Source organism: Chelonia mydas, chromosome 7 (assembly GCF_015237465.2).
Source record: "Chelonia mydas isolate rCheMyd1 chromosome 7, rCheMyd1.pri.v2, whole genome shotgun sequence".
Lineage (NCBI taxonomy): Eukaryota > Metazoa > Chordata > Testudines > Cheloniidae > Chelonia > Chelonia mydas.
In genome coordinates, this window is record NC_057853.1 from 75987355 (window position 1) to 76015261 (window position 27907).

The 27907-nt window shown below is 41.6% G+C and overlaps 1 protein-coding gene across 1 annotated transcript; it reads right to left on the bottom strand.

Moving 5' to 3' along the window:
* Positions 1-1109: 1109 nt before the first annotated feature.
* Positions 1110-26865, bottom strand: TMEM26 (transmembrane protein 26). Its single transcript, XM_007054846.4, has 6 exons — positions 26414-26865; positions 19177-19255; positions 9240-9356; positions 8495-8715; positions 7192-7268; positions 1110-4956 (listed from the first exon to the last, which is right to left on the bottom strand). Exons 1-6 carry the CDS (start codon positions 26602-26604, stop codon positions 4541-4543), a joined length of 1101 nt encoding a protein of 366 aa, XP_007054908.1. The 5' UTR covers positions 26605-26865; the 3' UTR covers positions 1110-4540.
* Between the last annotated feature and the right edge of the window lie 1042 nt (positions 26866-27907).

The following is a 27907-nucleotide window of genomic DNA, read 5'->3' on the forward strand; positions in this document are numbered from 1 at the left end:
TTGTGTGTGTGAAAACGGCTATGTCCCAATCAACTTACTCTGTATGTACAAAGGAAGAGCTGCCTTCTGGAAGGTAAACAGAGCAACTCTTTTCCTAATAAAAAAGGAGTACTTGTGGCACCTTAGAGACTAACAAATTTATTTGAGCATAAGCTTTCGTGAGCTACAGCTCACTTCATCGGATGCATGTAGTGGACTGTATTTTCCACTGCATGCATCTGATGAAGTGAGCTGTAGCTCACGAAAGCTTATGTTCAAATAAATTTGTTAGTCTCTAAGGTGCCACAAATACTCCTTTTCTTTTTGCGGATACAGACTAACATGGCTGCTACTCTGAAACCTATCTTTTCCTAATGTTGTTAACTGACACAACCAATCTTTTGTAAATTTAAAGTAAAGAAAAAGACACCAGAGATGCAATAATCTTAGTAATTAATTATTTCAAAAGGGCAGAAAAACTATTCAGAGGGAGTTTGTTTTGTTTTTGGGGAAAGAGCTGATTAAGAAGAGGTCTTGTTAAACTAAGCAAACCCACACGGAAGTGATGAATTCCGGAGAGTTTACCAAACATTTGAGCATTTAATTGTTGAGGGGGAGTTACTACATACAGTAGATTTGCATACAGATTGCATAGTGTTTAAGGTTCTCATCTTAACATATCTGTAATCTCCAGGCTTTTCTGTAACTGTTCTGGAGAGATCTGGAGTTTTCAACAGCAAGTTCATATGTCATAGTAAAATGAAATAAAAGCTGTGTCTTTAATACATTAGTGTGTGCATGCGCACATGAACACACACTTGCTTACACAGATATCTTGCTTCATAAATATTAAAGGTCAAATTCTCTTCAGATACAATGGTGTAAACCTGGAATAACATCAGTGACTTCACTTAGGTGCTCAGATGCTACAATGATGAGGGTGGTATAAGAACCTACACAGAACAGAATTCACTATTATTGCACATGATTTACACTGATATGATTGAGATCAGAATGTGGTCTAAATAATTAATTTAGCATGAGTGGAAAAGAAAAACAGCACATGGAAGATATAATTAATGGAAATACATATGTCGTTGGCTCTCACATAATAAACTGGCAGCTCTCGCTGAGGTAACTGCATTTTATTTGCAAAGTACACTTGGGAATTTTTTAAAAAGTAATTACACATTTTCCTCCATTTCCACCGATTTCCAGAGAACAGTACTTTACAAATACCAACAGAAACAAGTAGAACCAGGTTTCAATACACTCTACAATCACGATTTTTTAAAGGCTCAGGAGCTACAAGCTGATTTGAGCCAGTGTCAAAAGAAAGAGGAATAAATTTCAGCAAAGGAAGAAGGAGGCAGTAAAGATAACTATATAGAATAACCAACAAAGGACAGAACTGGGAACAACTATATAAATAATTGTAAATGGTTAGATACATATTCTAAGAGGCAATGTAATAAAATGCTGCTGACTCAGGAAAGAACAGTAGCTAGGGAGAATTTTCTGAACCCTTGCCATTTTAAAAGGCTCATTTTCCAAGTATGAAAGTATAGCTGTAGCTTTTCCTGAATAGAAAACATTACACCTACTGTTCTTCAGATATGCCACAGAGCCTGGCTTATCTTCAAGAAAATATAGTCTACCACTTCCATGTTGCAAAAATCTGTGCAAGGCTGCAGTATGATGCAGTATTTCTCCCCACCCAGCTGGCAGATTCAGAGAGAGATCAGCTGACTCAAAGGCTGCTGGAAAAACCTCTCATTTGTCTGGTAAGAAATTGGCAGAGGGAAACGGAGGATTCTTGCAAATAAGATCTATTACCATGGCCAAATACTCAGACTAATATAAATTTTAAATCTCTCTCTCCATGGCCCATTATTGAATTGTACAAGCCAATGTAATTATTCTGCTGCTAACCATGTTCAACCGCAAATAGGAAGATAGACAGCTCATCTTTTAAGTGCCTTATTTGTCTTTTTAGACTCTCTTTTTGCCTTGCCGAGAGGAGAGGCGGCATTAGAGGACACATCTCTACTATAGCCCGAGGCCAGTGTGAGAAAAGGACCTGTGAGTCAGGTAAAGTCAACAGGGTTGGGATCAGGCCATAAGAGGGGTAGCTTGAAGGGCCCAAATCCTTTTCAAGTCAATGTGAGTTTTGCCAGGACTTGAAAGGAGACAACTGATGAGCAGAAAGATTACTACTACCACAGAATAATCCTGATATTAACTAGGCTCTGTGTCTGATGACCCCTGGAGGCCCTGGGATCTGCTACAGGCCAGTAGCCCAGTAGATAATTTGTTGCTAACTGAGCCTACTCACGTAGATCATGAGTTAACACAAGTCATGCTGTTTGTCATTGCACTAATGAATCTGAGATGATGCCATTGTAAAATCTGTACATTACAGATTAATTAACGCATGCATTTAACATCAATATTTTAATTCCTGTGTATAACAATGAACTGGAAAAAATTTCAAAAGGAATGTGAACGGTCTAGCCTTAAGTCAAAAGGGCAAAATACAATCTAAGCAACTGATTCGAAATTCACCTCAGTGCTGAAGATTTTAGAGAGAACAGCTGGTTAGCAGCAGCAGTGCTCTAGCTTTTTACCATTAAACCTGAATTAAAATCCCAGAGCAAGCTGTGGCCTAGTCTCCATATGCCAACATCATGAAAACCCCTCAATTAACGAATGGCACTTTCTACTGAAAAGAGGCCCAAGATTAAAAGAGCAGGAGGTGCTGCAGGTTATTACTGAAGTGCACTGTCCTGAATGGAAAGGAACTGTGAAAGACTTCCTGCTTGCAGTATGCCTGGGCACGCTCTTCTTAGATCACCTAAAGTGCTGATCCAGCATTGAGCAAATATCATGGTAACACAGGTCCTCATCGTCATGAGCACTACAAACCTCACAAATATAAACAAAAATATGTTTTGCGGTTTTTTAAACAAATTATTCAAATCTTTTTTTCCTTTAAAAATAATTAAAATCATGTCAGCACTCATAAATGACCCTATAATAATAAGCTAGTGTATGCCTGCTACGAAGGGGAAAATTCTCGGGTTTTTTCCTAAAATTTTCATGTATTCCTAACTTCTATAAACAGATTAATCTTTCAGACCACAAAAGATTACATGAGAAGATTTAACTGGGAATTTTCAGTTGAGAAAACTACATCTGTTGGGTCATGTTAAATTTCATACATTTTGTTAATGTTTTTAAATTTAATTAACTTTTCAAAATATGGAAAGTTGTAAAAGCACCTGCTATTTGTGTGCAAATATAGTTATTTAGCCAGGTTTTTGGAATCATCGCTCTGATTCTCAAATCCCATTACACCTGTGTAAATCAGGAATAAATCCAGTCAAATCAGTGGAGTTACATTGGTGTAATATATGTTTAGGTGAGAAGTGACCTCATATTATTCACTACTGAACTTCCGCAGAAGCCTCTGCACTGGTGAACATATATTTTTTTTCAGACTTTTTTAAAATGATGCTCAGATACTCAGTAGACCAGACAGCCTCTGAATTGGATACATCAGAGTTTAGGCACTTTATAAAATGCAAACTGAGAGCCAAAGTCCTTTTGCTTGTCTTCTACAAACAATCCCATTGCTTTAAATGGGACTACATGCTTGAGTAAAGTCATAACAATTGCAATTCAAAAAAGACATTTGATGTACTAGCTCACTTTCAAACACTGTGAAATGGAAAAAACTTCAAAGTATTTTGTGACATTTTTTCATTATTTTGACCATCTCTAATTGTAATAGAAAGATAAGCACCTCTATAGAATATGGCTCATGGCAGAAATGTCCTTCACTATAGTGAACTGTAAGGCCAGATTAAAAATGTTTTAGATTTGGTACCAGGCAAGCCCCAAAAAACACTGAGAAAGGACTTCCATGGTTCTGTGTGCTACTCCACGCCATTGGTGCTTTCACTGAATCAAGCCAATAGTGAGGTAACTTCTAAAACAGTTGTTCTTACATTCACTGAAAGGACAATGTTTTGATGTCATAGTGACAGGAGAAACACATTATTTCCATTCAACTTACACTCCTATGCAATTGCCATTGCTGAAGTAATTCTGTGATATATCATTCACCACACTGTTTTTACAGCCTGTCAACTGAAGCAAAGTTACAGGCTCCCCAATTTCAGGTAACTGTCCTGATATGTCTGTCCTTCTGCACAAATACATCTGAGCACATTCTTTAACATAATGCCTCCAAAGACAGTAACCAAGTTTGTTAATGCATCACATACAACTTCAAATCTTGTAGTTCTATAAACAACACCTACCTAATCCCGCTGGATAAATATAATAAGGATGTAGTAGAACCCCCCCTCCCCCCAAATCAATAGGATCAAAAAGTTCTCCTTTCTGTGACATCGCTTCGAAGTCTTCTGGTTTTTAGAACAAAACTTCATTTTGTGGTGGAAGGGAGATGAGTAAGAACCACGATAATACAAACAGGCCAAACCCTTCCAAAAGGCCACAGGAAACAGACGGTGTTGCAGTGAATAAACAGCTGAGTTCACTGATATTCTGATGGGACTGGCGAATCCTCCAGAGGAATAGCAGTGCATTCTCTCATATCAGTATCCGAGTCGCTGGGTGGGAGAGTGGTATCATTAGGCTCACATGGGCAGCAGCTCACTCCTCCTATCCGGCTGCTTGGTGGATACTGCAGGGAAGCACGGAAGTCTAACGATAGCACTATTAGACGGTACAGTTGTAACATCACAACTAAGATATTCTTAGCTGTGAAAAACACCAGCATCTGATTGATTACTTTAAAATAGCTCATCAGTATCAAACGTAAAACGAGGAAAGGGCCATCTTGTATGAAGAGGCTGATTCCAATGTTCCACAGGTCTGCACTGTGTCTGCACAGCAGTAAAGTGGGGACTCTCGTAGATGACACAGATAGTTTACAGCCAATATGTTGCACTGTAAATAAAAGACATTCTGTGTTAATGTAGCACTCTGAAACCTAGACATGAAAGGCTGAAAGGGCAGCTCAGAGGTAGAGTAGATTATTAGTGCACTAAACTATCAACCCTGCAGGTCCAGGCTGAAAATAAAGTATGCCCAGGGCTTGATACAGCAAAGCATGCACTTCCCTCTTAAGAATGTACTTACAGTTAAGTATACGCTTAAGTGCTTTGCTGAATAGGGCTTGAAAACAATATGGTCTCACTCCGTCCTTGTTGGACACTTGTCCACATCACACACCCACCATACAGATTTGGTATGACCAGTAACCTCCTTTCAGTGATGGCACATGGCTCACACAGCCGGCCTTGTAGGTTAGGGTTAGGCTATACAGGATGGGAGGTATGTACAGTGCTTACAAACAATATGAATGACTCTAGTCATTGCTATCTATTTCTGGTTTTATGGGTACTAAATCACATGGGTATATCTTAACTTGTATGCACGAGTCTTCCTTAACCTGATGAAAACGTGTCACTAGCTAACTTAAAATGCTTACAGTGATATTGCACCTGCAAGGCAAGATAATATCTAGGGGTCACTCATGATAAATATGGTTGTCTAACATGAAAAACTTACCACTGAAATTAGGTTATTTTGTTTAGATTGCATAATTTTTAGATTTAATTAGTATCATAAATCATGACACATTCAGTAGAAGAACTGTATTGTTTGTCTCTTTGGATGTAAATAATTCGGTCAAGAATGGAAAGCAAACCTCTTAGAACAGCGGAGCATTTCATTTGAATTCATTAGAGAAACAAAAGTTTCTGCATGCAGTTGCTGAATTTTCTATGCACTTGTGCATCATCATCTTGAAACACCCTGCCTTGATGCAGCTGAATGTCATGTGCAGCACTGACATAGCCCTTTGTGGTGCAGCCATAAAAAGTAAAATTTTTGTGTCTCACTCAAACAGCTGTACAGAGGTGTGATCGTTACAAACTTACCTTCTTAAATAGAATTGTCACGTATGGTAAATATTTTAAAGAGCATATATATACTCTTTCCTTTAATTTTCCACTGTGAAATGTAGGGAAAGAAACAGAATAGCAATGACAAGGAAAAACCTGGCATACATGTTGCTTCATTTAAATTAATGCTATGATCCTTTAAGGGTATTTGAATGCTTTCTTGAACTAGAGTGGTATTTATTTTTGAAAGAATACATTGTTAGCAAATCTGTATCTGCAGATCTGAATGTGACACATCTTAAAAGCTCCTGCATCAATCTGTAGCATCGAGCTGTTAAAATGAAACATTAAAACATGGAAATATTGCCTCAACCTTAACATTTAAAAAAGCCTAATATCCTTTGTAAGAAAATGGCTCCAGAAAAAGTCCCAGAAGAAAAAACTGATTGAGCTATTTTATCAATTTTATATAAAAACCTGTTGAAAATAATTCCTGCTTGAGCTGATGGTATACATGAGATGCAGCTGAATTGTAAACTCCCAGAAAAGAGGGGTCAGAATAATAGATGCTGATATAGGGAGATGTCCGTTATGCCTCCCTGCACCAGAAAAGCCCTCTCTGCAAGAGGATAAAATCACCCTGAGGTAGGACCACTTGTGATGTTTCTACTACCTCCTTTCCTTGGTGTTCAAGCCAAGGATGAGCAGCGTAATACTTTTATGGTTTCCAGAGAAGCTCTGTGGACTGGAGCCACCGAGTGGGGGAATGTCTGGCCACGCCCTTTTCTCAGTCAACCATATCCACTTTATGGGCTATGCCAGCCTCATGTTAAGAAGAGGACATCCCAACTCAGGGGCTCTTTGCCATCATCTACCCCAGTGGGAGCCAGCCTAGTTCCAGGAGTGGCTCTAGCCCCAGGGTTTATAGTTAAGGTTCTGTCAATTTTTCCATTATAATGACACAGTCACAGCAGGTGCTCCTATTTAACCCATTCAGCAGCAATTCCAGTTTGCCTGGAAACAAACAGTGTATATTAAAGAGATCACAGTTCAGCGTGAAATAAATCTTCCTTCAAAAGGAAGCATACTTATTTTTCTATGCTGATGCTGAGCTTCCTTCGAATAACGCATCATTGTCTCTATGATGTGAATTGCCGACCAAAAGCCCACAGCATAGTCTTTGGCAGTGGTGTTTGCTTTCACTCACATAGTGCTGTACGTGTGCACAGCCCTGAGACATGCTCATCTCTGAAAAAGCTGTTTTGCTGATACTAACCTGCAAGATCAAGTGGAAACTGCAACATACTCCAAGTCCACACACAAAGAATTGCATAAACAAGAGCATGGTTATGCCTAAAAACAAACAAACAAAAAAGTGAGTAAGTGAGCTGTAGCTCACGAAAGCTCATGCTCAAATAAATTGGTTAGTCTCTAAGGTGCCACAAGTACTCCTTTTCTTTTTGCGAATACAGACTAACACGGCTGTTACTCTGAAACCTAACTAATTAAATGAACCCCCAAACTATTTAGAACACTGTCACTTTTAAAAGGATTTGGAGCCCAACAGTACAGCTAGTGGGTTCATGTGTCATTCCAGTGGAATTCTGGAGAAACCTGGGGCAACTCCTGGTGGGAATCCCTACAGTTGGTTTGCATTTTCCACCTGCTTGAGCTGTGTGATTTAGACCAAACCTCAGAGTTAAAACTCAAGAGTGATCAGAGTATGGAAATAAATTCTGAGGTTCAATGAGGAGAAGATGCCCTACCCTTCTGGTGATTTCACATCTTCGTTGAGCTTGAACCATCTTTGTTATGTAGGGAGAGCCTGCCCTGTTGTTAAATAAGTTTTCTGTTACAGGTACAGCTTAGTTGAATAGTGAAAAAAGAATAATGTATGGATATTTTCAGGGACAAAAGTGCCAAGTTCAGTTCCCCATTATTTGTGGGGTCACATTCTTTATGAAAATTCAGATAACTGAGTATCTCTGAAGATGTTTCTAAATCATGCTAATTATTATTCATCTGAAAATTCACACTGGAAGCAGATTACTCTCTCCTCTCCTATTTTAAAACCTTGTCACCCACTCAGGGAGAAACCATATCAGGTAACCAAACATGCAACTTGGATAATGAATAGCCACGGCAAACTGTTTGCAAACAACATACAGTCTGAAAAGGATCTGATTTACAAGACAATCAAGATTAGCTTGTGAACAAATCACTAACCAAAGGAGAGGCTCTGTTTGTAATAAATAGTTGGAGTAGCTCTAATTGTATGTATTGTAAACAGTGTGTGTTAGTTACTCCATTTTCCTGGTTGTTTGAGTCCTTTCCTTTTGATGAATGTGACATGTTTCATTATGAATAACGTCCTATGAAGCGGATGGGAGCTACTTGTCACCTCCATGGAGGCGCAGAAGAAGATAAAAAGTCCTAGACAGTAGCCATCTCTTGACATCTCTGAATAATCCAGTTGCAGCAACCCCAAATTCACACAGATTACAAAACTTGAAATGGAACAAGAAAGTCTTCAGTATAACCTTGGATACAAATGATGTACTTCAGGAAATATTACTTACCTTACATTTTCTACTTCCAAAGTCTCGCTAGTGAATTCAAGTATGTCTGCTGCAGTTCCCACAAACATAAGCAGCAGCTGTGACAACTGATCACGGGTGATTTCACCACCAATGGGAAGAAGCCATCTCCCTATTATTAGTAGTAGTAGAAAAGTCTGGTGGAGTCCTAGCGTCCATACAGTTTCGCACACTGTGGAGAGCTGGGAGACAAAAACTCTAGCCTATTGCAAAGACCAAAACAACAAGAAAAATAATGTAACGATAGGAACATGAGATGATCTAGCTATAAAAACTTATCTCCACTGAATGCACCTTCAATTCAACTGATCATGTTAGCTCTTTCTTCAAGCAGAATTAAAGCAAACCCGTTCATGCTGCTGGTGTGACTCACTCAATGGACTGCCAGACTGAGTTGATTTATCTCTTTCTTTTTCTTCCCTTGTCTCATTGTTCACTTAACTGTTATACTTTGCTCCACTGTAACTCCAAAATTGTTGAACTCAATTTTGTCATTCTTGGGGAGGAAGGAAATCCCTTCAGACTCAGACCAATCCTAGCAACAACATTTAGAGCACAAGCACCATCTACACCAATGGCTTTTTATAAATGACAATTTTCATCACACCACTTTGCAAAACTGTCTTGTGCAAGGGAGGTTCACTACATAGACCCAAAAAGTGCTATCTTATCTCTGTGCCCCTATATATCATAAGGTCTATAGATTGAGTAGAGAAAGGTATCCCACCGACTCAATTATGTGATGATCTGCTCCCTCATTTTTGGGAGTGCTCTCTTTTAATTGATTGAAGTCTTCTCTGTTGCTGATACTCTCCCATGTTTGTTCAGTTTCATTATTGCAAAACTACAATAAACAAAAACATCATATACTCAGAAAACATCATGGGGCTGGAGGAGAATTCTTGAATTTTCACCCAACAACTTCATCCTAGACAGACATCTCCTTCCTTCCATTCCAACATTTAATCTCCCAATTTCCCATTCCTGTTGCCTTAGCCGTACTTGCATTATACTCCAGCAGCAAACTGTAATATGCCACTTGCTCACCCCATTTGCAGAACTTGAGCCTCATCTGCATGTTGATCCCAGTCTCAGCAAGCCCACAATGGATGTCACTCCTGAAGCCCAACTTCCTGTGATGGTGTGCTGTGAATTCCAAGCCAACTAGCTCTGAGAGAGCCTGTGGTTCTACCTATTCATGTATTAAAATATTATGTAATGCCAACACTGTACTGCACTTAGTTTTACTTCTGAAGTTTGACTCTGACTTGCTGGATTAGTAAATACAGTACGAGTGTAGGATCCAGATACTGCAGCAGAGTTCTAGTAGTACAGTAAACATTTTTGTTCAGAATCTAGTCAACTGCCTTTCTATTAGCATATTTTAATAAACATATTAGAAACAAGAGAAAAATGACAGGTATCCATTTACTGCCACAACCACTGGTAGCTTTCTCCCCGCCCCCTTGTGTACTATAAGCCTAACCATTTTCTCTTTCTGCATCAGAAAACTCCAATGCAATATCATTTAGAAAGGGAAGGGGTTTCAGTACAACTAACATTTTCCCTTTAGGGCTATGAGTTCTGTGGCTTTCTCTGTGATTATCAATAGTGCCATCCTATTAGTTCATTTATTTCATAATTCACATAAGTTTGAAGGGACCTGCTAGGGAGCCCCTAAATTACTACCCAGTTTTGTAAAACAGAGTATTGTAGATTTTCTATATTGTGTGTGTTGAATTTTCTAGTAACTGCCAGTATATTTTAGCAGAATCAAATATGTCTGATATAGGAGTTGTATGATCTTAGTGGGTTTGTGTGCCTAACTTTATTGGTCCAGTTCTGCTCATTTGCACTACTTTACATCTGGAGTAATGTAACTGATGTCAGTAGTATTACTTCAGATTTACATCAGTGTAAGCAAAATTTGGCTCCATTCTCTGTAGTTTCATTGTCCAGGAGAGCATTCAAATACTGCAAAAATGACACCTTACAACCTAGTTTGATACAACATATGGCCACCTTCCATGCATGGGTGCAAAATCCAGCGTTATCTTAGAGGGATAGATGATTTGTGGGTGTCTGCAATGGATAGAAAAAAAGACCTTTTACTGAATTAGGAATTTTTTATTTACCCCAAAATCATTGGGTATGTAGAAAAATATCTGTTCACTAACGGTGAAATTCTCCCATTGTTCAGGGGGCTAACACAGCATTCCCCATTTTGAAGACTTAAGTGGTGCATGGGTCTAGTGCTGAGGTGAATTTCACTCTAGAACTGGACTCAACACCATTTGCTATATGGTAGGGAAACCTCTGTAAAGTTTTGACTTCACTTCATAATGCAGTATGCTGTAGCTCTCTGTAATATGCCACCAAAATGGTTCCAAAAATATCCAGTCAGGCTCTCTCTGATTAGAAGGTAAATCAGGGTTAAGGCTGACAGCTGCATTCTAATCTGAAGACAGGTGTGGCCTATGCTTTTGGGGCCGGGGGGGAGGAAGAGACTATTTTCAAGACAACTTTCTCCTATCCAGGGGACCTGTCTGTAATTATTCTGGTTGTTTCATTTCTCCTTCCATAAGATCCCTCAGAGGAAGAAAAGATAAACCATTTTTTCTGGCAAGAGGCTATTTATTTCTATCTTCCAAGGAAACTCCTGCTGTAATTGGTGAAATGTCAGGACTAATTAAGAAACAAAGCTATGTGCTGCTGTGTATCCCCTTAGAGCAGAAAAGCAGCTCTTTGCACTCTTTGAGTACATACAGCTCTGACAGAATGTAATGAAGGCAAAAAAACCTTGAAGTTACTGAACTTCAGTAAACAAATCCTCATTGCATGGGGCTGCGGTGACTAAAGAAACTACTAGGATGCAGGGAGCAGATATTCAGTGACTCTTATTATTGTCCCTGGAGCAGATTGGATATGATTTTAAAAATCTATCTTCCTAACAAATCCCTCAGCATCTCATTTCATTCTACTCAAAAACAAAGCTAATTAGAAAATCAAACTCCTCAGTTACTGAAGACTTTAATCCCATCATATTTCTGCCAGACAGGCCCGGATGATTGTTTTCTAGCATGCTCATCGCATCAGTGTAGGAGTTAAGAGTGGGATTCACAAAGGTACGTACAGTAGGCACCTAACTCCCATTGATTTTAATGGAAGTTAGGTGCCTAAATAAGAATCCCACCATAACTTTTTCTGCACCAAACAGACCATTTTCCAGGGTGTGCTAGGGATCTACATGCTAGTACGAAGGCAACATCTTCCAAAAAATACCTGAATTTGAGGTTCCACTTTTCCCCTTTACTGAGAATGAAGCATAAGTGAAGCACCTCAGGTACCACTGTGCAGTAATTGTGGACAAATGTTGTAAATAGAGCCCCTTCCCCAATAACCTGGAAATTCAGAAAAAAGCTCTTAGGTTAGCTGTTTGGGTTATTTGTGGTGGGATGGGGGTGGGGAGTTTCACAGGGAGAGAGTTTAACATAAACAAGGGAAAAGAACCATGGATGTTTTGTATCTTATGAGAAGGAAAGTAGACAGAGGTATTACTGTGGACATGTGACATGAACAAAACAATGAGACACGAACACAATGTGGTTAAATGAGGACGCTGCAATTTTATTTAAAGCGATTGTCTAATTGGGTTAATGACTCCAAAGTACCCGGGAGGATTGTTTCAGTACACATCTCAACAGACACCACTGGCCTGGGTGGGACTATAACCTGAGGGTGAGTGTGAAGGCCATGCCCCCTCTACACCCTCAAGCTTGCCAAGCAATGGTGACTAGAAACCAGAGTCACAACACACTTCCTTCCTCCCACTTGGGGTAGGAGCCACAAACTATGCAGGACATAGAGGCAAACCCCACTATGCATGACTGTGCTCAGGGTCAATGCCCAGGCAACCCACTGGGTTACAGGGAGCTTGAATCAGACTATTTTTAATTTATCTATGGCACTAGAACTGCCAAAGTTGCACCAAGTGTAATGTAACCCCTGAGCCCAGACCTCTTGGATGCCAGGTGGAGGGTGAAAAACCCATCCAGCACTTTGCCAGTTTTGCCATGTGGGAAAAATCCCTGCCAGACTCCATCACCAGAGATCCAGCATGTAGATTAAGGGAAGGGCTGAAACAGGGAGCCCACAATGGCTGCCCCATCTGGACAGAAAGCTGTATCAATCTCTTCACTCTGCATTGTCACCAAATGGGAGCCAATCACAGAGCCATAGCGCCACCCTGAATTGTAGTGGAATACTAAACTGTAGTACACTGTTCAGCCGCTAGGTGGCACAGTGTGTAAAATATCTTATCTAAGCTAACTTCAGCCATACCTGGCAGAACATTAAAGGATCTTGTACTGAACGCATCTGGTGTGTAGCTCTGAGACGGAAGCTCAGTCTGTATCTGGTACAGGAGCCTGGGCTGCTAGGAGCAGCCCAGCAACCTGCCATGTACATGACACGCAGCGCAGTAGGTGGGACAGGCCCAGAACCCAGGCTCAGATGCAGAAGGTGGAAGGAAGTGATGGGAGGATAAGAAGCAGCAGCAGCCCCACCACAGTGAAGGAAAGTGGGGAGGAAAAGGAGAGGGAACATGTGGAACACTGCCTCAGCTGTTCCCACTTGAGAGAGCTCCTCCCTCTCCCCCCACCCTAGAAGGTATCTCAGCAGCTCCTGGCACCATCAAACTGCAGCCTGGCGAGCAAGGTGAGAACTGTCATATTGGGGTAGGGATGAGGAAACGGAGACCATACATGCAAAAGCAACTTACTCTGTCCGTATCTATCTGGGTCCCTCTTTCTATTTGTAAAGCTATTTGTGTTTTAAGGTGAGCTTTTCTCCCGCAGTGCTAGACTTCTCCTTCTGAAGAATTCTGCCCTGACTTGCACTCCTTAGTCCTTATTCTGGACTAGATGTGAGCAAATAGTGGACAACTATATTTGTTAACATGTTCATTTAGTCTGAGTCCTGATTTGATTACATTTGTGTCTTGTTCTGGCTCAGTTCTCTGGGAATATTTATGAAACTGGTGTGTGTTCCCATGGAAGTTTGGGGAAGAGCTGTTCATTTTACAAAGTACGTACGAGCGTGAAGGGGAGCACTGGCACCAGAGCTATTCGCCCAGCCCATCTATCCACTATATACATGCAATTATTTAGTGGGAATATGACACTTATTTAGTGGGAAACTCCTGCTGCAATTGGTGAAATGTCAGGAAAAAGAGAAAATTGAATGTAAAGCCTGGCAGGCAGTGAATAAATCTGGCTTACATCTTTCTTTCTCTGTCAGGAAGGAACTCGACTATTTTTCAGTATTGGATCTATATACGTAGCTAGATGTAATTCTCTTTAATGTGCAAAAAAGGATAGGAAGAAATTTTTAAAATCCTCAAACTTCCTTGGCTAACTTATTTCCTACTTTTTTTTCTTCCTAAAATGAGATTCAACATCCCTATGATTTCTTCACATGTTTTTCCTACAGTCAAACCTCAGAGTTACGAACACCTCGGGAATGGAGGTTGTTTGTAACTTTGAACAAAACGTTATGGTTGTTCTTTCAAAAGTTTACAACTGAACGTTGACTTTATACAGCTTTGAACTTTACTATGCAGAAGAAAAATGCTGCTTTCCCTTTATTATTTTAGTAGTTTACATTTAACACAGTACTGTACTATATTTGCTGCTGCTTCTTTTTTTGGTCTCTGCTGCTGCCTGATTATGTACTTCCAGTTCCAAATGAGGTGTGTGGTTGACCGGTCAGTTCATAACTCTGAGGTTCTACTGTATTTATAAACATTAAGTGATCCAATCAAGGAACAGAAACCATATCGTGATCAGTTATAGGCCAAATTCTAGATTTTAATACTGCAAGGAGCAATTGCTACAGCTTGTGAAAACCCTATAGACTAATTCAGAAAATTCCTTTTGGGATTGCAAACAGTTTGCAAATGGAATTAAGGGCCAACTAATAAACTTTTCACAGCGTCATTTGACCAACTCTATTCTGGACCCACTGCTACAAGGGGCAGAGTACCCTCAATTGCCACTGACTTCTGTGGGAGTTGAGAGTTTTGAAAACTCCAAGGGAGTGCTCAGTACCTCACAGGATTGGGCCCCCTGAAGCAACAGACATACCTATGGGGCTATACTGTAAAGAATGAAGTTGATGCTGGAGACCTTCATAGTCTGCTGCTATGGAAATACATGTGATGCTGCCAATTCTGCACTATGACTTGCTTGCAGGATTAAACGTGAAGAGAAGCTGGACCATGACTAGGGCCCTACCAAATTCATGGTCCATTTTGGTCAATTTCAAGGTCATAGGATTTTGAAAAATTGCAAATTTCATGATTTCAAATATTTAAATCTGAAATTTCATGGTGTTGTAACTATAGGGGTCCCGACCCAAAAGAGGGTTGTGGTGGGGGGGGGGTCGCAAGGTTATTGGAGGAGTGGGTCGTGGTATTGCCACCATTACTTCTGTGCTGCCTTTAGAGCTGGGTGCCTGGCCAGCAGCTGCCACTCTCCGGCCACCCAGCGCTGAAGGCAGTGCACGAGTGCAGAAGTAAGGATGGCAATACCATGACCGCCCTACAATAATCATGCGACTCCTCCTCCCCCCTCCCTCCTGCCCTGCAACTCCTTTTGGGTCTGGACCCCCAGTTTGAGAAATGCTGGTCTCCCCTGCGAAAGCTGTATAGTAGAGGGTAAAAGTACACAAAAGACCAGATTTCATGGTCCACGATGCGTTTTTCACGGCCAAGAATTTGATAGGGCCCTACCCATGACATAAGGTGAGGACACTTGTTTAAATATAGTCTTTTGTCTCCCGCAAAAATGTCAGGGCAAGTGATGAAAAACAAACATTTACTTTATTAGTAGGATGATGTATCAAGTTGGATCTAGCATTAAAATCATACTTAAATATACAGAGCAGAGCTGAGCAAACAATTGTTTTCTTAGTTTGGTGGCCAAACTGAAAAATCCAAAATAAAAAATTCATTTCAGGTTAACTCAAAATTGAACTTTTAGATTTTTTTTCTTGCCACAACAAAAAAAACCCCCCAAATTACATTTTTCTTTTGTTTAGATTTTGGGTGTTTTTTACCCCTTCTTAAAGATAAATCTAGCTAAACTTCTAATGAAATATCACTTCAAAATGAAAAGTGAAAATGTTTCATATCAAAAAAGCTAAAACAAAATGTTTTGACACTCTTCATTTTTTTTCATCTGAAATTATTTGCCATATTCTACCCAAATTTGCAAATAGTTTGTCACCCCAAAGCTGCGTTTTTTAATAAACACATTATTCATCCACAAAACTTTGCCCATATGTAGTACAAAGCACTAGTTCTGTCCGTGGGGTGGATTTAGGTTGCTTCTTAAACTGTTCAGGGTTGTTTAAAATAAATATTTGGTTGGCACATCTTGTAACTTCTTTTGTACTGAATGGAAATTTACCTTTAACCTGGCTGTTGCTCAAGTACACGTGGAGTATGAGTGAGCTCTCTGTGAGCCTGATTCAAAGCATTGAAGCATGTGTATAAAGTTAAGCATATACTTAAGTCATTCTCTATTCAGCACAGCACTTAAACACATTCTAATGTGGCTTGCTCAATTGGGACCTTAAGCTTTAGGAAGAAAACAGGAATGTCTCAAATCTGTGTTTTTACAGATTATAATATTTGTCAGTTTTCTACCTTGCTATTTAATTCACTGATTTTACTGACTAATTTTTTTTATTCAACATAGTTCAATCTGACTTTATACCATAACCCTCTATTAAAAAAGTGCATCCCAACATGCTTTAAATCAGAGGTCCTCAAACTGTGGTCGGTGAGCTCCATTCAGGTGTTCTGCAGATAGTTCCCTGTAAGGTGCATGCCTGAGCAGCTGCACACAAAAGAATAGTACTCGCAGGTGTGGCTCCACTAATTAGGTGCCTGGACCCTGGAGAAGACACACATATAAGGTGAGGTGGTGGCCTTGGGAGGGAAGAGGGGGCAGTGGGGTAAGAAGAGGGGGTGGGGGGAATTTGGGGTGTGCAGGGCTGCAGTGGCCAGAGAAAGAGGCAACTTTCCCCAGCTCCAGGGCTGTGGCTGCTGGGGAGAGACCCCCCTCCTTCCCAGCCTCAGCTCATGGGCTGCTGAGGTGGGGGAGAGAGGGAGAGACCCTCCTCCTTCCCAGCCTCAGCTCTGTGGCTGCCGTGACGGGGGAGAGAGGGCACATCCATTGCATTAGACAGGTAAGACTACTGATATTAAAATATGAGTTGTGGGCTTTTATTTCTAGAATAAAAAAAATCTATTATTAAGGGTTTTTTTAAAATATTTATAGCACTTTTATCCAAAGCGCTTTACAATAGTTAGCTAATGGTTCAAACAACATTTGGAAAGATCCTTAAGTGGTCTGCCATGACCCTCAGCAATTTTCAAAGGGTCAGTGGGAAAAAAAAAGTTTGAGAACCGCAGCTTTAAATAATACAAGGCACTGTCGATATTTCACATATCTGATATATATACGTGTGTGTGTATATATATATATATTATATTACTAATGCTCATTCCTGTGATATTTATGGAAGCAAAACTTGCATGCTCTTCAGTGGTAGGGGAGTACATATTAAATTATGCCCTAAATAATTACCACTTTTTGGGGGGAAGGGCTAATGTTTACTTTCAGGGATTCAATCTGAGAGCAAAATCTTTAATAGTATTTACTGCCTCAGTTACCACAAAACCTTTTTATTGTGTATTCAATAAATGTGCTATAGTTGTTGCACAATTGCCTGGTCTTGATCCTTTTATTAAGAAAAGGCACAAGATATTTTATTATTAAGAGTAGCACTTGTGACTGGGTGCTACATTTTGGCCTAATTATTAACAAGACTGATGTCCTTCCCTGAGGTCTTGGTTTGAATCCATTAGGTCATATGTACTTTCAGAATCCTCTATCCTTCTCTTCAAGAATAACCTGAACTATTTACTTGATATACTCCCACTTTAATTCAGAGGAGCAGTATATCAATAAAATACAAAGTATGCCATGTTGTAACATCATTCTGGGACATAATCTCCTGCCTTTGACTACAGAATTAGCCTGTTTCTTAGCCCAGAGTTAACGATTACAAATGTTCTCAATATCCACTTTACCTGTTCACAAATGTTTAGGAAGATGTGCCAAACATGAAGACAATAAATTCTTGCTTCTGTGTTTAGAAAGAGCCTCAGGCAATCTCAGTGCAAATGCAATTTTGAATATTTGATAACGTTTCTCTGTGATCTAACAATGTTTCAGAGGAGAAAATGAGGCTCTGTGTTTGATTAATCAAACTTATTCATTTTCTTTCTATTGCTTTCTGTTAACAATCCTCTCAGGCTCTTCTGAGGAAGTTCTAATGCAACTCTTGGGGCTAAATCCTGATCCATGCTAAGCCCCATTGTGCCACTCTGGCAGTGCTAAGGGGACTTAAATATGCTCTAAGTGGGGAGATGACAATCATCCAACACTGAGGAATCATCCGCTGATTAAGAGCTGGCTGATTTAGCCTTGTTCTATGCTCTGTTGTTCCCCCCTACCTGACATAGGGGGTGCACCAAGGATAAGAGGGAACCTTAATGCTGCTCTGAACTATACTGACTAGGGCTGGAGCTGGCATAGAATTGGCTTTAGGATTGGAAAGCTGCAGTTGACTCATTTGCAGCTTCCCCCACCCACTCACAACTACCCCTAGCTCTTCCTTGGTGCAGCTGAGGATTCCACTCTTGAAATGTAACGTTCTCATAATCCTCATGAATAACAAGAGGAGTTAGCCTTAATAGAACACCTTTAATCCAGGGATTTCAAAATGTTTTACAAAAAGGGGTAAGTATAAGTATCCTTTTTTTTAAAAGAAAAAATAAAGCATAGATAAAAGTGGCTTTCCAAAAGTCACAAAGGGAATCAACAGCAGAGCTAGGACTAGAATCCAGCTTTCCTGCAGGCAGGCCCTGTCCCTTTCTGCTTCATCACATGTGTAGTAGCTCTGGAGACTGGCTCCATTATTTAATCAGAGAGCACAGAAGTCAGTACATCTCTGGTCAGAGGGCCAGCAGGAGGCCTATGCATCACTTAACTCTACTTAAACCCTCAAATAGGGATAAAGTGGGACATAGGGGGTGAATATCATCCACCAGGAGTACAGCGTTGGCAGTGACTATGTAATCTTCCTAACAATAGTGGGCAAATATGCCTCAACCTTGACTTAGGTGGGACCATGGTACCTGACTGCTAAGAACTGGACTGGAACCAGTACTGTATTTTACCTAAGCCACCAAGCAGCTATCTGACAGTAATGCCATTGCCAGCCTAAGTTGGGCTCAGACCAGTAACCTAGAGGTGCATGGCTGTATATCAGTTATCTTGAGACTTCCAGTCCCATTCCCATCAGCAGAATACCAAAGAGATTGGTCTCAGTCAGCCTGGCAAGTAGTGAGTTTCATTAAATCAAATTTAATGAAGTGCTGCCAATTCAACATTACCAAAAGATGTTACTAGAGTTGGAGCTGGATAGGTAGAGTCACCAGAAAATGGAATGAAGAATAGGAATAAGACCTGGCAGACTATGAATAAAGGAATCAGTTTCCAGATATTTCCTTCAAGGACCACAAGAAATACCTGAGTTTCACGATGAGTTTCCAGTAGCCATAATGATGGTACTGTGCTAATCAGATATAAAAATATTGCTGGAGAAAACCTGTGAAGAAAACGAAAAGATAGCTTAGGTTACAACACTGTATGAGCACCACATATATCCTACCATCTTCTGAGTGGAACATTCAGAATGTTACTTTTCAGTGTGAACTGTATTTAATAAGTGTTTTGTGAGTTCTGCCATATGGAATACAAAAGAGAGGGGTAACTGCAACCAACACTTTAACAGCTGCCATTCTCACTGAATTCCTAATGCAATCAATACATGTATGTCTTAATACTGGTTTACTAGTAAACTTCTCAAAGATTAGGTTTGTTTAAAAACCTTTTTCAAAAACAAAATGAAAGTTTCTCTTTTAATTCATGTATTTTGCCCACTCAGTTCTGCATGGAAGTGAGTATATAAAAATCTCTTGCTGAAGGCCCTCTTTCTGATCTCAACAATTGGTGTAAATCAGGAGTCACTCCACTGAGTTACACACGGACTCTGATGTCAATCTACTTTTACACCTGTGTAAGTACAAGGGTAGAAATATCCTGAACCAAAACAAATGTTTCCTCCCCAAAGAAACCTTCAACATGGACTAAAACTGTTTATAAAGATACTGGCCAGATATGCACGTCACTTACACTGAAAGTTCTGTAACCTTGTTTGTTACATCTACATAGAGTGCTTCTGCCGACGTGCACAGGCTGAAATTGTGGAAAAGCAGCATCACTTGCCCCATAACCTCAGCCGTACAGAACACAATGCCATCCACAGCCTCAGAAACAACTCTGACATCATAATCAAAAAGGCTGACAAAGGAGGTGCTGTCGTCATCATGAATAGGTCAGAATATGAACAAGAGGCTGCTAGGCAGCTCTCCAACACCACTTTCTACAAGCCATTACCTCTGATCTCACTGAGGGTTACCAAAAAAACCTACAGCATTTGCTCAAGACACTCCCTGAAAAAGCACAAGAACAAATCCGCACAGACACACCCCTGGAACCCCAACCTGGGATATTCTATCTACTACCCAAGATCCATAAACCTGGAAATCCTGGGCGCCCCATCATCTCAGGCATTGGCACCCTGACAGCAGGATTGTCTGGCTATGTAGACTCCCTCCTCGGGCCCTACGCTACCAGCACTCCCAGCTATCTTCGAGACACCACTGACTTCCTGAGGAAACTACAATCCATCGGTGATCTTTTTGAAAACACCATCCTGGCCACTATGGATGTAGAAGCACTCTACACCAACATTCCACACAAAGTTGGACTACAAGCCATCAGGAACAGTATCCCCGATAATGTCATGGCAAAGCTGGTGGCTGAACTTTGTGACTTTGTCCTCACCCATAACTATTTCACATTTGGGGACAATGTATACCTTCAAATCAGCAGCACTGCTACGGGTACCCGCATGGCCCCACAGTATGCCAACATTTTTATGGCTGACTTAGAATGACACTTCTTCAGCTCTCGTCCCCTAATGCCCCTACTCTACTTGCGCTACACTGATGACATCATCATCATCTGGACCCATGGAAAAGAAGGCCTTGAGGAATTCCACCATGATTTCAACAATTTCCATCCCACCATCAACCTCAGCCTGGACCAGTCCACACAAGAGATCCACTTCCTGGACACTATGGTGCTAATAAGCGATGGTCACATAAACACCACCCTATACCGGAAACCCACTGACCGCTATTCCTACCTACATGCCTCCAGCTTTCACCCAGATCACACCACACGATCCATTGTCTACAGCCAAGCTCTAAGATACAACCGCATTTGCTCCAACCCCTCAGGCAGAGAAAAACACCTACAAGATCTCTATCAAGCATTCTTACAACTACAGTACCCACCTGCTGAAGTGAAGAAACAGATTGACAGAGCCAGAAGAGTACCCAGAAGTTACCTACTACAGGACAGGCTCAACAAAGAAAATAACAGAACGCCACTAGCCATCACCTTCAGCCCCCAACTAAAACCTCTCCAACGCATCATCGAGGATCTACAACCTATCCTGAAGGACAACCCATCGCTCTCTCAGATCTTGGGAGACAGGCCCGTCCTTGTTTACAGACAGCCCCACAACCTGAAGCAAATACTCACCAGCAACAACACAACAGAACCTCTAACCCAGGAACCTATCCTTGCAACAAAGCCTGTTGCCAACTGTGTCCACATATCTATTCAGGGGACACCATCATAGGGCCTAATCACATCAGCCACACTATCAGAGTTCACTATGTTCACCTGCACATCCACCAATGTGATATATGCCGTCATGTGCCAGCAATGCCCCTCTGCCATGTACATTGGTCAAACTGGATAGTCTCTACATAAAAGAATAAATGGACACAAATCAGATGTCAAGAATTATTCAAAAACCTGTTGGAGAACAATTCAATCTCTTTGGTCACTCGATTACCTAAAAGTTGCAATTCTTCAACAAAAAACCTTCAAAAACAGACTCCAGCGAGAGACTGCTGAATTGGAATTAATTTGCAAACTGGATACAATTAACTTAGGCTTGAATAGAGCCTGGGAGTGGATGGGTCATTACACAAAGTAAAACTATTTCCCCATGTTTATTCCCCCCCTCCACTCCCCACTGTTCATCAGACGTTCTTGTCAACTACTGGAAATGGCCCAGCTTGATTTATCACTACAAAAGGTTTTCTACACCCTCCTCTCCCCCGGCTCTCCTGCTGGTAATAGTTCACCTTAAGTGATCACTCTCTTGTTACAATGTGTATGGTAACACCCATTGTTTCATGTTCTCTATGTGTATAAATCTCCCCACTGTATTTTCCACTGGAATGCATCCGATGAAGTGAGCTGTAGCTCACGAAAGCTTATGCTCAAATAAATTTGTTAGTCTCTAAGGTGCCACAAATTCTCCTTCTCTTGTTTGTTGTGGATCTCTCTGTTTTGTCTTTCACTTTGTGTCACCTCTGCTTGCTTTGACACTTGTGGCATTCAGCTTCTTGAGCTGGCCATGTTTTCCAAGAACGCTGAGGAATTTTATCATACCGTCTACGCACACTTCTCCCTTTTTTGGTTCTTGTGTTTGTTGCTACGGTTTCCCAGTAAAATGCAAGTCAATACTTTCTTCATAGTCATTTTTTGGACCAGGAGTTAGGTCCGATGTTGTTTTGAATGAGCCTGATCCAAAGCCTCATCAAGGGACTGGAGTCTTTTCACTGACTTCCGGGGGCACTGATTCCAACCCTAGGAATCTAATCCTACTCCCATTAAAATTAATGACAAAACTCCCCTTGACTTCATGGGTGAAGGAGAAGCCTGAGGAAACTTACTTGGTTATCATTACTCCTGATCACTAAATCCTGAAGTCACATGAAACTGCTTGAAACAGCCTTAACTATCTTTTCTCCATGATGATGTGACAGTAAAATTAAAGATGTTCACAGGTATAATAGGAAACATTAGCCCCTCTACTACACTTTTGTTAAGGTATTTCCCTAAAGCAGCCTTTTTTCGCTCAAATTGATTTTGTGGTGACAGCCCCTCACCTTCTGTTGCTCTGCAATTTAAGTGGACTTGCTACAGCTGCTCAGTTTTTGGCTTGCAGTCAGTCCAGCTGCTCCACCCACAGTCTGAGCTCTACCCCCTTGTGACATCAGAATGAGATTGTGTGCAGATCTTCATAATATGACCAGTTCCTTTTTCTTTCTTTGACGCTTTGGTCAGCAGTGAAATAGTTAACAATGTTCACACTTAAATTATCATTGTTAGATTTCATAGTTAACACGGATTGAGGCGAGCAGAACTATTGTTTCAGGATTTCTGCAGACATCACTCCACTAATTTACATTTTAAAAGTTAGAAGGATTATTTTTGCAGCTATAAGGGCTAAAGATTTTGGGCATAGGGGCTAAACTAAAGTTTATTTTCTGGAGCAAGAGAGAGCTGCCAGAGAAAAGTACCAGTTTTCTGAACTGCCATAAAATGGCTCAATCAAACGCCTGATGCTACTGCCTTCAAAACTACCCAGTTACTCCTTTGGTTTTTTAAATGTATTTTTTTTTACTTCATTTCAATGTCATTGATTCAATTTTTTTTTTTTTAAAGTTAGATCATTTCAGAAGAGAGCAAAATAAGGCCTGGTCTACACTTAAAAAATAGACAAACCTAGCTATGTCCCTCAGGGCTGGGAAAAATTTTGTGCCCCAAGCACTGTCGTTAGGTCAACTTAATCCCTGGTATAGATGCAGCTAGAAGACTGATGGAAGTGTAGTCATATCTTGAGAGTGAAGTAGTTCTAATTTCCACCCTAGAAACATTAAGCAGGTATCAAATGGAAAACAACTAGTATATTTGACAATCTTAGCCAGAGACATGATGGCTACCTATCTTTCCTGTAAGACAAGGTGGATGAGGTAATATCTTTTATTGGACCAATTTCTGTTAGTGAGAGAAACAAGCTTTTGAGCCACAGAGAGCTGCTCTTCAGATCTGGGAAAGGTACTCTCAGTGACACAGCTACATGCAAGGTGGAGCAGAGTGTTTGGCATAGGCAGTTAGCGGATATTCTAAGGGACTGTTCAAGGTAGAGTGGTCCATTAACAGTCATAGGACAAAAAGAGAGGGTTAGTGGCATAGGCACCGACTCCGTGGGTGCTCCAGCCCTGGAGCACCCATGGAAAAAAATTAGCAAGCTTCCCCCCTCCTGCTGTGCTTCCCACCTGCTGGGGGCCCCACTGACCAACTCTTCCCCGTCCCCCCCCAGTGCTTCCGGCCCACTGCAATCAGTTGTTTCGCAGTGTGCAGGAGGCACTGGGAGGGATGGGGAGGAGCGGGGATGGGGCGCACTCGGGGGAGGGGGTGGGAAAAGGCAGGGGTGGGGCGGGGCAAGGTGAGGCGGGGTAGGGGCTTGGAGGATGGGGTGGAGTGGGGGCGAGCCTGGAATGGAGCAGGGGTCGAGCACCTCCCTGGCAGAAAGAAAAAGAAATGCCTAGACACCTTCTTGTTATCAGGCCTGATCTTACTCCCAGTGAAGTCACAGAGTGCAGGATTGGGTCCAGTTTTTTAAAAACATTTCTGCAGGATTGCTCTAGTTCCTGAGTAAATTTGTTTTCCCCAAGACTTTCTACTGACCTCTGTTGAATCCAAACTTATTTGCACAGCTAAAACTATTCTTTGAATTTTCTGAAAACAGATGTGTGAAATATTCCTTTGCATAGCTGCTGATGTTGACAAAAATTCTGACACTGCTTCTTTATAATAAACATGTATTTTGATCCCTATAATTACTAAATAGTTACTGCATTATTTAAAAAGTACAAGACGCATTAGTGCTAGGAGGATATTTGAGTTTAGACTGTGAAAATTTTGTGGCTTGCCTCACAATAATATTTTGGACTTTTATAACATTTCACACAATGGCGTCAGCATTTATTATCATAAAACTATCTTTCTTTTTTTTTACCTGTTTATTTACTTTCAGGGACATGTGGCTTGAGTTTCTACAAACGGAAGATCCATAATAATACTGGCAGATGCAAAAACTTTTACCTCTGCTTATAGAGAACTGTTGATTTGGCTCACTCTTTAGATCAGGGGTGGGCAAACTACGGCCCACAGGCCGAATCCAGCCTGTCAGGACTTTGGATCCTGCCCACGGGATTGCCACCCCTATGGCCCCATGGGCCCCGCAGCACTCCTGGAAGCGGCTGGCACCACGTCCCTGTGGCCCTGGGGGTGGGAGGAGAAGGGCAGAGGGCTTCGCGTGCTGCCCTCGCCTGCAGGCACTGCCCCCCACAGCTCCCATTGGCCGGGAATGGGGAACGCAGCCAATGGGAGCTTCGGGGGAGGTACTCACAGGCGAGGGCAGCGTGTGGAGCCCTCTGCCCTGCCTTACCCCAGGGGGCACAGGGATGTGGTGCTGGCCTCTTCCGGGACTGGTGCTGGGCTAGAGCAGGCAGGGAGCCTGCCCTGGCCCCGGTGTGCACTGCTGCCACACCGGAGCCGCTCCAGGTAAGCGGCACCAGGCCGGAGCCCGCACCCCTCCTGCACCCAAACCCCCTGCCCTGAGCCCCCTCCCACACTCCTCTCTGCACCCCTGCCCTGAGCCCCCTCCCACACTCTGCACCCCAACCCCCTTCCCTGAGCCCCCTCGTACACCCCGTACCCCTTCTCTGCCCCAACCCCTTGCCCTGAGCCCCTTCCTGCACACCGCACCCGCTTCCACACCCCAACCCCCTGCTCCAGCCCTACATGCAATTTCCCCATCCAGATGTGGCCCTCGGGCCAAAAAGTTTGCCCACCCCCGCTTTAGATTAATGAATCACATGGGATATGGACAGAAGCAAAGTCATCCTGTTTGCATGAGCACTTTCTAAACACATGTAAAACCCTCGTCCTTGGGCAAACTGTGATATGTTTTTTAAGGAATCTTTGTCTCTCACCCACATTCATTTATATTGAAACATTTTCAATGCAGTAGCTCCCATATTTAACTTCAGACAGATTAGAAACTGAAATACTGAGCAGAATCTACAGCATACCAAGCCAGTGGCTTGTACACATCTTTATTTGTTGATTGTCGGTTCAGGGTAATCATTGTTGCAGCCAGCACTGATGAGGAATAGTGTTCCAGGAAAACTGTGGCTATCAGTGAGACTAGCAGAAGGAGGAGGTTGCTGGAACTATAGCATGGAGCAGCCTGCTTTCTCTGGGATTTTTGCCCCTTGCACAGTTGCTACCTGACAAGCTGTTGCTCAAAAAGCACCCAGATTTTCTATCTGTGCAGATTATAGCAAAATCTAAAGGAGTTATGTAGTTTTTCTTCCTAGCTATTTCAGCACTCTAGATCAGCAGCACTAGAACAAAAATGCCTTGCATGAAACTCACATTTTCCAATGCTTTCCCTGGGAAAAGTTTGATCTCCAAAGAGCTGATGCAAAACTACCCTTTTAAAAAGCTCTTTGGGATTTTGCAGTGGCTTGTCCAGAACCCTACTGCCCCCCAAATCCCATCTACAAACCTACTGTAGCAATTGATGCAAATATTTCTGAAATCTCAACACAGACAAAGCAAGAACAGCTTATGTAGCAGAGCTAAAGTGAGTCTCAGCTCTGAAATAAAATAGCAACCCAGCTACAGTGAGCCTCAGATCTGCAATAAGTGTACATGCAAAGAGCCAAAAGACACCCTGAAGGAGCCAAAGGGATATGCTCACCATTTGTAGCCTTTGCCTTGCTTAAACTTGAGGGTGAGCCCAGTTTCCAGGCACAGGAGGAGGTTGAGCAATGCCAGCAGCCAGAACTTGGGTTCCTTCTTCACTTCAGTCACCCTCCAAACCCCGATCAGAGAGTGTAGAACAAAGAGCAGCCTTGTAACCAGGGCATTGAGCAGCACTAGCAGCTCCATTCTCAGCTGACCCCCCACCCCCTCTCCCAGTACTGCGGGGGCCCAGTGCCTTTTACAGGCGATGGGAAGTTTCCCTGGGAATAGCTGATATGTGTATGCACCACAAGCAGATAGACCTTTCCTCTTGTTCCATCTCGACAAAGGGGCCCAGTATAACAAAAAAACTGCATTGCCCCTCCCCCAGACTTCCTGAAAACTCTTTAAAAAAAATCAAAACCAGGCTTTTAAACTATAGTGCTGTCCAATGCAGGACTCCACACAGCACTGGCTGATCTCATTGAGTCACAGGCACATAAAGGATTCCTTTCTCCCCTCCACCCCCATCCTCCAGTCAGTGACTAGAAAAGTTAGAGATTTGCATCTGATGGGTTTTTTTTTTTCATCCCTTTGCTTTCATCCCTTTTCTCCATTTGCTGCTGTTGTTTCATTTATATCAAAGGGCAAAAGACGTTAGAAAAATTACCAGTTGAATCACCTTCTGTAGTTGGAGTTGTACAACCCGCCCCCCACCCTCTTTCCTGATAAACATTGCTTTAGCAAAATAATTTCAGCACTCTCAATTTCAGCACGCTGACAAAGCAGCTAAAGGAAGAATATACAGAACTCAAGCTAAAATCTGGGCTGACTTTCTAGCCTTACCTCATGCCATTAGGGAGAAATAGAAAAATACACAAAAGTCTGAATGTTGTGCCAGTTAACTCTGAATATCCTTGCTTTTGCTTGTTCCTTGAACTTCCATAGAAATAGTATGTAAAGTGAAGTGGCTTTAATGTACACAGTAAACTTTCTCTATTATAGAGAATAATTTTATTTACACTGCATAACACGCAAGAAAAGTTTCCCAAAAGAAAGCTAAACATTAGACTGAATCATTGTGGTCCAGTTTTACACCCATGTGACTTCAGTGATTTCAACTGAGACACTTGGGCGTAAAACTGCAGCATGAAAGCAGAGACTCGGGTCCATTGTAGTTCGTTCTGATTCCCTAATGGTCTGACTCTTTAGCTTATCTGATGATTTTACATATCCTGTGTTCCTCTAGACGTAAGCAAACATTTTTGCAACAGTTTGTGACTCTTACCAGAGCAGTGGGGTGTGTGTGTGTGTGCGTGCGTGTGTATGTTTAATTCAGAGCATTGGATTCTTTCAGCGTAAGACATCAGAGCATGCACTGATACTATCCTCCACCCCCCCAAAAAAAAATCCCAACCAAAACCATATGAATCACAAGGAGACTACAAATAATGTTGAATAAATAAAGAGAATATTCTGTCAAGGCATGTTATTTCATTGGAAGGACCCT